The sequence below is a fragment of the Vanacampus margaritifer genome, chromosome 10 (genome assembly GCF_051991255.1).
Source record: "Vanacampus margaritifer isolate UIUO_Vmar chromosome 10, RoL_Vmar_1.0, whole genome shotgun sequence".
Classification (NCBI taxonomy): Eukaryota; Metazoa; Chordata; class Actinopteri; order Syngnathiformes; family Syngnathidae; genus Vanacampus; species Vanacampus margaritifer.
This window is the reverse complement of record NC_135441.1, coordinates 20,754,853-20,767,122: the sequence shown is the minus strand read 5'-3', so window position 1 is coordinate 20,767,122 and position 12,270 is coordinate 20,754,853. Positions and strand designations below refer to the sequence as shown.

At 39.2% G+C, this 12,270-nt stretch overlaps 2 protein-coding genes and 1 long non-coding RNA gene across 4 annotated transcripts in view; 1 reads left to right on the top strand and 2 right to left on the bottom strand.

Annotated features, from left to right (window-relative positions):
* The window catches only part of LOC144059292 (platelet-derived growth factor receptor-like protein), a 5,070-nt gene extending 3,290 nt beyond the window's left edge, over positions 1-1,780 (bottom strand). For both annotated transcript variants that reach the window (XM_077578272.1, XM_077578273.1), the window contains exon 1: positions 1,494-1,780. In XM_077578272.1, the coding sequence (XP_077434398.1) occupies positions 1,494-1,575 (82 nt within the window). In that variant the 5' untranslated portion in view covers positions 1,576-1,780. The remainder of the gene's footprint in view (positions 1-1,493) is intronic.
* The window catches only part of LOC144059295 (uncharacterized), a 27,582-nt gene extending 23,677 nt beyond the window's left edge, over positions 1-3,905 (top strand). Inside the window, exon 3 of the long non-coding RNA XR_013295621.1 lies at positions 3,601-3,905. This is a non-coding gene — a long non-coding RNA (uncharacterized LOC144059295). The remainder of the gene's footprint in view (positions 1-3,600) is intronic.
* Positions 2,402-12,270, bottom strand: LOC144059294 (cationic amino acid transporter 2). The gene is made up of 13 exons (XM_077578277.1): positions 12,214-12,270; positions 10,704-10,761; positions 9,705-10,142; positions 9,225-9,380; positions 7,876-8,041; positions 7,596-7,732; positions 6,284-6,506; positions 6,053-6,189; positions 5,313-5,415; positions 5,100-5,233; positions 4,052-4,218; positions 3,859-3,967; positions 2,402-3,681 (listed from the first exon to the last, which is right to left on the bottom strand). Exons 3-13 carry the CDS (start codon positions 10,072-10,074, stop codon positions 3,551-3,553), a joined length of 1,833 nt encoding a protein of 610 aa, XP_077434403.1. The 5' UTR covers positions 10,075-10,142; positions 10,704-10,761; positions 12,214-12,270; the 3' UTR covers positions 2,402-3,550.

Genomic DNA, 12,270 nt, shown 5'->3' with positions numbered 1-12,270 from the left:
GTATACACGACCGATTTTAGTGACATTTTATAGGTCATGGTGAATGGTAAAAGAAAGATCCAGAAAAAAGTGTTGGTGTCTAGATGAAGTTTGTCCTTCAACCAGTAGGTGGCACTAAAACTATGATGAAAAATAGGTTTGTAGCTGTCTTCAGGTGTGGACTTTCATCAAATGTGTGGAATTTTGACAAGATATAATCATCTGGATCAAGTTAAACCATTTTTTTTTTAATTACCACCTACTGGCAACAGGAAATACACATATTATCCCCTAGCAGGTTACCCAGATCTACCTCACATTTATTCAACCTTTACGCCTTTATGATGTTAAAATGCAAAGTTTGTGAGTTTTTGCAAAACTCTGTTGCAGTGGCAACGCGCTGTTCGTCAATAAAACACTGCTGATTTGGGGGTCTAGACATGCACCAAATTCATTGAACTGAGTTTTTGCAAAACACTGTTGGAGTGGCAACGCGCTGTTCGCCAAAAAACAACAATGCTGATTTTGAGGGTCTAAACATGCTGCAAAACTCATGAAACTGAGAGTTGTTGCAAAACTCTGTTGCAGTGGCAACGTGCTGTTCGGCCCCTTTTTTTTTTTTTTTTAGAAAAATAAAATAAAAAAAACACTGCTGATTTTGGGGTCTACACATGCACCAAAACTCATGAAACTGAGAGTTTTTGCAAAACGCTGTTGCAGAGGCAACGCGCTGTTCGCCAAGAAAACAAAAATTATTCTGAGGGTCTAAACATCCACCAAATTCATGAAACTGTGAGTTTTTGCAAAACGCTGTTGCAGTGGCATTATGCTGGACCCCCCCCCCCCCCCCACCACCACCACCACCACCACCACCAAAAAGTGCTGATTTTGGAGTGTAAACATGCACCAAAACTCATGAAACTGAGAGTTTTTGCAAAACACTTTTGCAGTGGCAACGCCCCCCCCCCCCCCCCAAAAAAAGTGCTGATTTTGGGGTCTAACTAAACATGCACCAAATCTCATGAAACTGTGAGTTTTTGCAAAACGCTCTTGCAGTGGAAACGCTCTGTTTGCCATTAAAACAAAGCTGATATTAATGATCTGCAAAACGCTGTTGCAGTGGCAACGTATTGTTTGCCCCCCCCCCCCCCCCCACCCCCAAAGTGCTGATTTTGGGGTCTAAACATGCACCAAAACTCATTAAAGTTTGCACGCACATCAGGCCTGGCAAAATAAACAACCCAGATAATCCTTTCCCTTCGCAATTTAGATTGAATAAGAGTTCAGGCCTGAATACATCTAAGAACTTATTTTCCATGTTCTATGCTATTATTTATGTTATAGCTGCAGCTGTTGTGAAAATAGATGAGTTTGGTCTGTTTTCTTGTCATTCTGTTGAAATACGATCTTTGTAGCATTGCTGAAAAAAACAACAACATCTAATGTTGGCCTATGACTCCACACAGTAGTGTACATTCCACAGACCTGCTTAGCAATGGAACCGACTCACTTACCTAACTCGGAGATTACGATACAAATAAAGAGAGCGCTCAGCACCAGTCTCCACCTCGACCCAAACAAGCCGACCAAAGTCATGATGCTGGATTACCAAAGCCGTCGGCTGCTTGTTAGTTCACACAGTTTGACACAAAACCAGTGAAAAGAAGGACAGCGTGAACGAGAGAAGTTCCAGGAGGAGTTGGGCAGAACTCGCAAAGTGAGTGGTCAGCTGCCTTTCTAGAATCACACAAATTCCGCCTCCCGAGAGTGGCATTAGCACCTCAAATTCCTGCCGACTGGCTCAATGGAGGCTTTCAAGCTGGTCTGGACCAATGAGGGCGCAAACGCGGAGGTTTCTCCATGTGTTTGCTTAGCTGCTGGAGTGGAAGGCTGCGAGCAGCATGAGATGACAACACAGTCCCAATCAGACCTGTGGAAAGCTTGTTAAAAGCATTTGGCGTGTTGTAAATGTCATACCGGCTGATGTTTTTGTATTTGTGACATTATGACAAAGTAACCAAAATACAGATAATTGATTTTTCTTCTCCGTAGGAATATACAGTTACATATATTGAATTGTTTCAAATCAGTCCCAGGGCAACTGTTGGATATGAGAGGCAGACAATTCAATTAAAATAATTGATTAACATTGAAATCCTGAGAAAATGTTCTGGCAGTGAAAATGTGACACAGACATTGTTTTGCATTTTGGTATACATCGTGTGGTACCCAAGTAAAACGACATAAATCTTTTTCTTTTTTTTTTGTAACACACAGTTGTAAACTTGGCATACAGTCAATAATCTGATTTGAAAGGTCTTACTGTTATGCAGTAAATCCGAGTGTGGGTGGAGTAAATTCTTTATCCCCCTAACTTTAATTTCTAATGACCCACAGGAAAAATACAATTTCTGTAGACATCTTGAAAATATTAGTTAAGCTTTAATTAAAATATACATTTACAATTCATCATTACAAAACATGTACATTGTTTATATTTACACATGTATACAAGAAACGTGCTGAAATGTAAGGATAAGGATTAGGGCCAGTGAAGAGGGAAAAAAAGGTTGACAGGATTCTGAATTTATTCTCAGCATTCTTACTTTAAAGTGAGAATTCTGACTTTCTGACTACCCCCCCCCCACACACACACACAATTCATAGCTCTACTTGACAAAGTCAGATAAAGTGAGAATTCTCACTTTAAAGTCAGAATTCCGAGATTAAAGTGATAAAGTGAGAATTCTGAGAATAAAGCCACAATTTTCACTTAAAAGTCAGAATTTTGAGATTAGTCAGAATTCTGAGATTCAAGTGAGAATTCTGATTTTAAAGTCAGAATTCAGAGTGAAAGTGATAAAGTGAGAATTCTGAGATTAAAGTCAGAATTCTCACTGTGATTAAAGTCAAAGTCAGAATTCTAAGATTAAAGTTAGAATTCTCACTTTGAAGTCAGAATTCTGTGATTAAAGATAAAGTCAGAATTTGACTTTAAAGTCAGAATTCTAACTTTAAAGTCAGAATTCTGTGATTAAAGATAAAGTCATAATTCTGATTTTAAAGTCAGAATTCTGTGATTAAAGTCAGAATCCTGCCAACTCTTTCCCCCCTCTTCACTGGCTCTAATCCTCTTCTGCAAAAATGTGACTAAAACAAAAATCAGAAAAAGTCCGTCTAGTGATAAAAAAAAAATAAAATTGTGCACAAAAAAAGAATATTTATAAATCACAATCACAATTTCAGACAAATTTGAAAAGTACAAATATTAGCAGCTGATTTGTTTTCACTTCTTACATTTTCTACAGTTTATAAAGCACATGGGTGCAGGAATAGCTTTGCAAGAAATCGGCAATACATGTACCGGTAAATATGATTAAAAAGATGAACATTGATGAACCTGAATCAGAATGGATGAAAGCTTTAACTGCATGAACCTGTACTTAAGTCATTGCGAACCACAAATTCTTAACACTGTAGCAAGGAACACCAGAGGTGCGTATAGTTACTCACATTTACAAAACAGCGACTCACAGTAACATCTCTATTCATCTCCCCGTCCCGCTAGCGCTCACAACTTGCACTCTTTAAAGATGTCTTTGTCTGTTTTTTCACTGACAGTTTCGACGGCTGAACGGTTGGCTTTGTGACGCTGGCTCTGCACGCTGTGATGCAGCCCGTAGCCAAAATAGATGAGCAGGCCTGCGGGGATCAAAAGTTACAGTTCACTGATTTGGATGAATGCATGTGGAACCTCCAATCCGGTCTGTCACCGGAAATTTAAAAAATAATGTTTTTCATATTTTATCTCATTAGTGTAGTTTGACTTTGGAGGTTCCACTTTACTTCCAAATGTTCTTATCAGATGTGTAGCCTCACCTAACGCCATCCAGATGGCATATCGTAACCACGTGGCGCCTTCTAACTGGAACATGAGGTAAACGTTTATAAGTGCACTCACAATTGGCAGTGCAGGGAGTAAGGGCACCTGTTGACAAAACAAAAAGGCACGTGTTGACATTGAGATTTTTTTTGCTTGGTTCCTCATATTCAGATTTTAAAACGCACTCACCATGAAGGATGCCTTCTTGGTGTTCTGTGGGTGCCGCCAAATAAGGAAAACGGTTAGTAGCAGGATAGTGGAGAAGATACAGACAAGCGCCACACTCCATGCCTCCATGTTGGATAAAGAATCCATGGCCAGACTCAGGGTGATGCATAGAGCAGCCACACATCCAACTGTACACAGACATGATAAGAAGCAATGACTTACACCAGCAACCTTTCCTGGCAAAAGAACCATGTTAAGGCAAACAAATCTGTCAGGAGCCGCAAAACATTTCTTCTACCTTTCATCTTCTGTTTTGTTTTTTTGGTGTAATTTTTCATACTTCATTTTTCATATATTTTTTATTTTAGACTTTTCTGTCAAATTTCTGACATTTTTGGCAATTTTATGGACATATGGTAATTTTATGCCTCTTTTCTTCGTTTTTAGACATTTTTGGGACATTTTTTTTCACCTTTTTGCTATCAAATTTCATTGACATTTAATGGTAATTTTATGCCTCTTTTCTTCGTTTTTAGACATTTTTGGGACATTTTTTCCCCCTTTTTGCTATCAAATTTCATTGACATTTAATGGTAATTTTATGGCTCTTTTCTTCGTTTTTAGACATTTTTGGGACATTTTTTCCCCCTTCTTGCAATCCAATTTCGTTGACATTTAATGGTAATTTTATGCCTCTTTTCTTCGTTTTTAGACATTTTTGGGACATTTTTTCCCCCCTTTTTGCTATCAAATTTCGTTGACATTTAATGGTAATTATTTTGCTTTCCCTCTTCCTTTTTGGGCATTTTATGGTTACTTTTGGGGTATTTTGGGGTATTTAAAAAAAATTGCTTCCTCTACTTTTTCGTCTTTTTCTGACATCATACACATTTTGACACTATTTTTTGAATATTTAATTATTCATTTTTTTTTTATTTAATTTAATTTAATTAGCTAAAAAAATAATTTGAAAAACGTTAAAAAATATATATAAATTTGCCGCAGGTTGCAGACTTATTGAGCAGTGTTGATAGCTGAGGACAAGAAAAAAAGAAGAGTGTGCCCTTACCAGAGACTAAAATCAGCATTGTGACTCTTTTGGAGGTGTCAGAATTTGGAGATGATGGCGGCCTCAGGAAGCTAAATTTGGTGTTGGATTCCATGATTTGTAGTCCTCCGTCATCAGATGGAGTCACTTGATACCTTCAATCACAACACATATACGACATGAGAGGATGTCGTTCAAACCATTTAAGGTGTTAATGATTTTATTATATGCAACCTCAGTATTAGGATGCATATCGCCACAAGAGTGTAGGCAAACAGGGTTCCGATAGACATCATCTCCACTAAGGCGTCCAGGTCAAACAGCAGAGCCATGATGGCTGAAAATGGAAGAAAAATGAGATTTGTAATTAATACAACTCAGCACATGATGCACTACACGTGTAGATTTGACTCTACATTGGAGCAGAGGTCGTAATGACCCACCAGATTCAACAGGTGGCGCTCTTCTTTTTGTTCTTCCTTTTAGATACCCACTTAAATTGCTAAGAGTCTCCTAATCCTTACAGTGTTGTTTTAGGAATAATCTTCTCTATCCAGTATGACAATATTGTACAGTATACATTTCTGCTGACCACCAAAATTCTAATATTGTTTTTAAGAAATTGCATTAGGATACTCTCTTCCTTTTGTAGTGTTGTGTAAAAGTTGGGGCATTTATTTATTTATTGCCCAATCAGATTTCAGCTTTTTTGTGCCACCCGCACAGATTTTTCATAACCAGCAGAATCAAATCTATATCAGCAACAGGACTTTTTAACCAATCAGATTTGTCCATCCAGAGCCAGCGAACCACTGATTGGTGGGTCAGAGCAAACCTGCCGCATTAATGACATTAAGAATCAGCATCTTTCTGCCGATGCCATAAAGGAGAATGGAAAAACCTCAGAGCGTAAGAACGAGTAATGTAACCGAAAATTAGTGTCCGTTTCCGGACTCCTCCATACAAATGTTTACCTGCCACAATTCCAGATGATATGGTAGCCACAGCAGGACTGCCCCTGGAGGTGACTTTGGTCAGGGGTTGGAAAAGAAGGCCATCCCTTGCCATGGCAAACATCACCCTGGGCATCGGAAACATGGAGCCTAACAGGCTGCACAGACCAATAAAAAAAAAAAAAACAGGCTAAGGCGTTGATCTACTATTCAATCAAACATTCAAATTTGAGTTCAAATTTGCGCTCGTACCTGGTGGACAGGGCGCACAATGACCCCACGGCCACAACATATTTGGCTGGACCCCAGCCGATGTATTCAAAAGCCACGGGCAGGGGGCTTTTTTTGCTGAGCATGTAGTAAGGCATCATCAGGGTGAGTGCGGCAGAAACGGCAAAGTAGGCCAGGAAGCAGATCAGGAGAGAGGCCACAATCCCCACTGGAACCGACTTTTGGGGGTTCTTCACCTCCTCACCTAAAAAACACAAACAGGTCACTTAATAAAAGCTATCCTTTTCTTTTTTTCCGAGTCTAATTTTTCTAATGACATGTTAAGAATAGCTCACCAATCCCAATAAAAATATCTTTACAATATTTGAAATTGCTTTAACAAGTGAAAAAAACAACTTTTTTTGCCCTTAGACTTACCCAAATCAATTTTTTTTTAAAAAAGAGACATGGTTATATGCAATAAACAGCCAATGATTAAACAAGTGAAAAACAAAAGTCACAAAAAAAACTTCACCGTAGACGACTTCCTCGTATCTTGTGAAACTTAAACAACTCAATAAAAGATGAGCTCAAGTGACTTTGTGTACTTTTGTGACTGCAATGAGGGAAGTAGAAACTGAGTTTATTGTTATGTACTAAATACTAAAAATACTTATTTTTTTAAAAAACTTAAATAAAAGTACTAAAAAATAACTCAAACGAATACTATAACTAAACTGAAAAAAAAATGCATTTTCGAAAAATTTAAACCAAACAGTCCTGCTCTAAAAACTAATGAGTCCTGCTCTAAAAACTAATGAGAACTAACTAACTAACTAAAGTCAAAATGTAATATACAGTCCCGGTAAGCTAATTATAGGGAAAAGTTAGTCATTAGTCATTAAAATCAGCAGTTAATTGCTTTTTACATGAGTATGACACTAAAAAAATTTAAAATGTTACTATTAAGAAACATTGTCAGGAGTTCTTACGAGGTAAAAAAATTTATAATTCCAATGTGTTGACTCAATCATAACATTAGCACAAATGCTAGTGTACTAGCATGAGTATCTTACTCAACAAAATGCTAGATTATGAATTACAGCAGATGAGTGTTAGCCGATAGCTGTTAGCCATTAGCCGTTGCCATTTCTACGGCAATGACAGGTGTATTAAGCTTTTTTTTTTTAATAGATGTTCATCTAAGATAGCGCAAGCAAGGTCACAATGTTCAGTTCTTGTGTAAATGTTTTTTTTATTGGTGCAATAAGCAATAAAGTGATTTATATTGATTTAATAAGCCACGTTCAATGACTTCAGCATGTTTTTTTTTTTTAAATTGTGATCTTCTCACCTGTTGTCGCGATACAGTCAAAGCCCACAAAGGCGTAGAAGCATGTTGCTGCCCCAGCCAGAGTTCCGCTAAAGCCGTACGGGAAAAAGCCACCGACCCCAAAGTCGCTTGTGAGATTGGCGGTCGTGCTCAGGTTCCTGCACAAAAGAGAGCGCGTTATCTCGTCAGCGGGTTTCATGTCCCGTAATCTGGAGGGCGATAACGCCTTATCTGTCAATGAGAGGATGCTGCATGCACCCAAACACAAACAGTATTGTCGCTCCAACTCTTTTGACTTTACTTGGCTTCTGCTGTGGCGTTGAGCAAGTCGGCTTCGCTGATTTGCCAGTTAGCGATGTCTCCTTTAATGAAGCCCGAGATGGCGACAAAGACGAGGACCACGATGTTGACCCCTGTGAAGACCTTATTGATTGAGGTTGACTCTTTCACCCCGAAGGAGAGCAAGCCTTCAGAGGAAAGACAATAAGAAGAGGTTGTGTTAGATTTGACACATGGGATACTTTATTTTTATTTTTTGTTATTCTGTGTAAAAAAATAAGGCCATGAAATTTACATTGAAACACAGTGTGCCCCCCATTAAACACGATTGCGATTAACATTGGGTTTGTGGATTATGAATTAGGCAGCAAAAAAAAAATACACCTGTTTTAATCAATCTCAGGGGGCGGCCATTTTGCCACTTGCTATCGACTGAAAATGACATCACAATGCCTTAGCCCTCAGGCCTAATGTTGAATTCAAGGAAGATGGGAAGCAGAGGTGGCAAATCCAGGTTCAGAAAGTAAAAACCCTGCCACAGTTTGGCTTTAGCCCCTTGTGCTAGCTAGCTAGCTCCCTAGCAGGTAACCGAGCACCCGGGGAGCTAGCTAGTGAGCTTGCTAACTAGCAACTACTGTTAAAGCCAAACTGTGGCAGGGTTTTTACTTTCTGGACCTGGATTTGCCACCTCTGATGGGAAGTCTGACTCTTCCGACTTCCGACCAGGAAGTATGCACGGGAACCCTTTGAAATTGCAATCCAAGTTGTGAAGTCGGGGGAAAAAAGGACCCAGTTTAAATTTGACGTCACTCGACAATAGCGAACACCGTAGAGACAAAGACCGTGAAAGGCATAACATAATTTACCCGATTATGAACATATTTACCTATTTATTTATTATAACATTAATTTAGCTATTCAAAAAAAGTAACTTCACATAACCCAACGTGATTTGGACTGACTGCGTTAACAACAACAAACAGTAGCCTACAACATCGGAATCAGCCACAAACGCTTTATTCTCGGAACTGGGAGAATCCAAGTAAGATATTCCGACTTCCCACCTTCCTCGAATGCAGCATAAGCCCAAAGGCACTGTGATGTCATTTTTAGTCGACAGCAAGTGCCAATATGGCTGCTCCCTGAGATTGATCAAAACAGGTGGCTTATGCTGCTTTTATATTCTTGTAAAATATGTGTTGGGCCAGGTTGGTTTTTATTTCATAAAATTTGGTAATCTTTAACATGTGTATACTTCAATATAGGTTATTTTGTAAAGATTTTTAAAGCAATTCTTCTGGCACGTTCTGTAAAATTTGACAGATCCCCCCCCCCGCCTTTAAAAAAAAAAAAGATTTACAGCAAAATTACCAGATAGAAGCACAATGAGAAAAGCAGCAAAGATATCGGGATAAGGCGCCAACCCCGGAAGACCCATGGCTACATTCTCTTCCAAGTATTTGGACATGACGCCTCCGATGAGGTCATCAAATGTCCCACTCCATGCAAGCGCGACACTGGACGTCCCTGAGCAGAAAGTGAGAGGGGGAAAATGCAATAAACCGAGTCACCATGTATCTGCAGTCATAAAGTCAGAAAATACACATGTTGATATTTCCGCTAAACTTTAGACTTTGGAGGTTTATGGTCTTATTTACATGGCAGTAAGACAAGATGTGAATCATCTTTGAAGATTCTGCTTCTACAGCAGGTGAAAAGTCACATGATGTATCATGTGGACGGTTGATCATTTATGTTCTGTCTTTCTAAATATGTTACATACAAAAAAATATTGAACATAAATCAATCAAGTGTTTCCCCATTAAGGTCAAATTGCTGCATTGAACTCACCAATGACATAAGACAGAAGCAGATTCCACCCGGTGATAAAAGCCAGCAGCTCCCCGACTGTCACATAGCTGTAAAGGTACGCCGACCCGGTTTTAGGAACCCTGGCGCCAAACTCCGCGTAGCACAACCCGGCGAATATGGAAGCCAGGGCAGCGATGAAGAAAGCGATGATGATGCTGGGCCCGGCCGATTCTCTGGCCACTTCTCCGGAGAGGACGTAGACGCCGGCTCCGAGCGTGCTGCCCACTCCGAGCGCCACCAGGTCCAAAGTGGTCAGGCATCGGTCAAAGGTGGACTTCTCCCCGTCGGGCTCCAGAGGCTTCGTCCGGGACAGGCTTAGGAAGAACGACTTGAGCCCGTTGTATGCCATGCTCAGGCTGGAGATGTGAAGATGCTGAAATTGGAGAGGAAGACGCAGGTGGGAGGGCAGATGGATGTCTTGGTAGAAGGGAGGGAATGAGGGGACAAAGTAGAAGACAGTGAATAAGACCAAGAAGGGCGGGTCATTCAACGTGTCCATGAATAATTGTCAGGGCAGCCCTCAAGTGCGACTCTATTGATGGAGCCCTACAGATGACAGTTGCAATTTAAAATGGATGCCATAAAGCCACTTAATTTTGGAAAAGTTATTTTTTTCAAAAAAAGACTGGGATTTGTATTGTACTGTAATAATGAGTTTGCGTAACATGTATTTATTATTATATTACCCTTAAAGATGAAATTGATAAAGATTTGGCAAACACATTCAAATGACTGTACATTCATTTTAATTCCTTACAGTTCAGTGGCAAACCTCTGAGTGCTGTTTTAACGAGTTGATTTATTTAATCCACCTCAATCCAGTTATTACTTTATAACGCCAATGTTTTGTTATATAACTGCCACTCACATAAAAACAGCCACGTCCTTCACTCAACCATTTGCAACTTCCTCCAAATTTTTATGATAGTATTGAGTCAGCAATTATTTTAATACCTACCAGTAATACAGTTTTCTCACCTCACAACAACAGGATCATATCAGCAGATCACCGCAGCCAACTTGTGATGAATCACAGCTATAAACAAATAAAGACATTAAATTGTGCACACGCTCAGAGATAGGAAATGAGTTTCGCATTGTGTGGTGAATGTCATTACAAAAATAAAGAAACATGAATGTTGTGTTTTTTGACAGATGTAAACACGATTGTCATGCACTCTAAAAACGTTTGGGTAAAAAATAACCCAAATTGGGTCAAGAATGGACCGACCCAACTTTTGGGTCAAATAAATAACAAAATAACCCCAAAACTGGTTATTATAAATGGATTTTTAATTTAAGTAAAATGTTGAGTCTAATTAAATTAATAACCCACAAATCAACCCAGTTGTTGGGGTTGCTTTATGGGTTATTAATTTGGCCCAACTTTTTGGGTTCATTAAATAACCCAATTGAATTGGGTAAAAAAAAAAGAGCCGACCAAACTTTAAACCCAAAAAGTTGAGTCAAAATAATTTATTAACCCACAAATCAACCCAGTTTGTTGGGATTGCTTTGTGGGTTATTAATTTGGCCAAACTTTTTGGGTTGATTAAATAACCCAATTGATTTGAACTAGAAATGAGCCGACTCAACTTTTTGAGTTATTAAACCCAAAAAGCTGTATCGAATTAAATTAATAACCCACAAAACAACCCAATGTTTTAAAGTTGTTTGTGGGTTATTCATTTCACCAACATTTTGGGTTGATGGAATGACCCAATTTAATTGCGTCAAAAAGAGTCGAACCAACTTTTTGAGCTATTTAACCCAAAAGGTTGGGTCAAAATTAATTTAACTCACAAAGCAACCCATTTTTGGGCGGTTGTTCGTGGGTTATTATTTATTCGACCCAACTTTTTGGATTCATGAATAACCCCAAAAAGTTGGATCTGTCCCTTTTTTACCTTTTACTTTTTATTTATCACACACAATTCAACAAAGATATGCTCTCAGTATCAATTTGGGTTATTTTTCTTAAGGTGCTTTCCAAAAATTATATACAGTAAATAAACATAGCTCGGCTGGAGTTTGAGCGCTCCTATTAAAGATGTTAATAAAACACAGGAGGACAAAACAATCATGGTTGCACACTTTCTCTCGGTAGTTTTCACCTACTCATCCACTACCAGGGGGATTTCAGCCCCCCTAATCCCTCCAGGCATCCACCTCAGCAGGCTTGAGCGAGTGTGTGTGTGGGGGGGGGGGGGGGGGAGCTTGTGTGTGTACCTTCTTGTCTACCTTTGACCAAAGGTAACACTTGGCCTTGCTATCTGCTGAGCTATCTTTTCCACACGAGCGATAAAATGCTTAACAACAACAACTGCATGTTATTTGCATGTGTGATTTGTCACTGCTATTTTATCACACCAAGATTAAGATTGCCTCTAACATCTTGATCACATTCACAAATGCAAAATGAAATCAGACTTAATTCAGTACCAGATGAGATTCTAATTCTATAGACATGCATGTGCTTGTACTGTACCTAGTTTGCTGTCCCACGAGGAGTGACCAGTGGCAGGCGCAAGTATCAGTGCTGCTG

Coding starts and splice junctions, on each gene's coding strand:
- LOC144059294 (XM_077578277.1), bottom strand. CDS start 10,074: ATGGCATACAACGGGCTCAAGTCGTTCTTCCTAAGCCTGTCCCGGACG. Junction 7,733..7,875: donor AACGCCACAGCAGAAGCCAA/GTAAAGTCAAAA, acceptor TCTTTTGTGCAG/GAACCTGAGCACGACCGCCA. Junction 3,968..4,051: donor CCAAGAAGGCATCCTTCATG/GTGAGTGCGTTT, acceptor TTTTGTCAACAG/GTGCCCTTACTCCCTGCACT.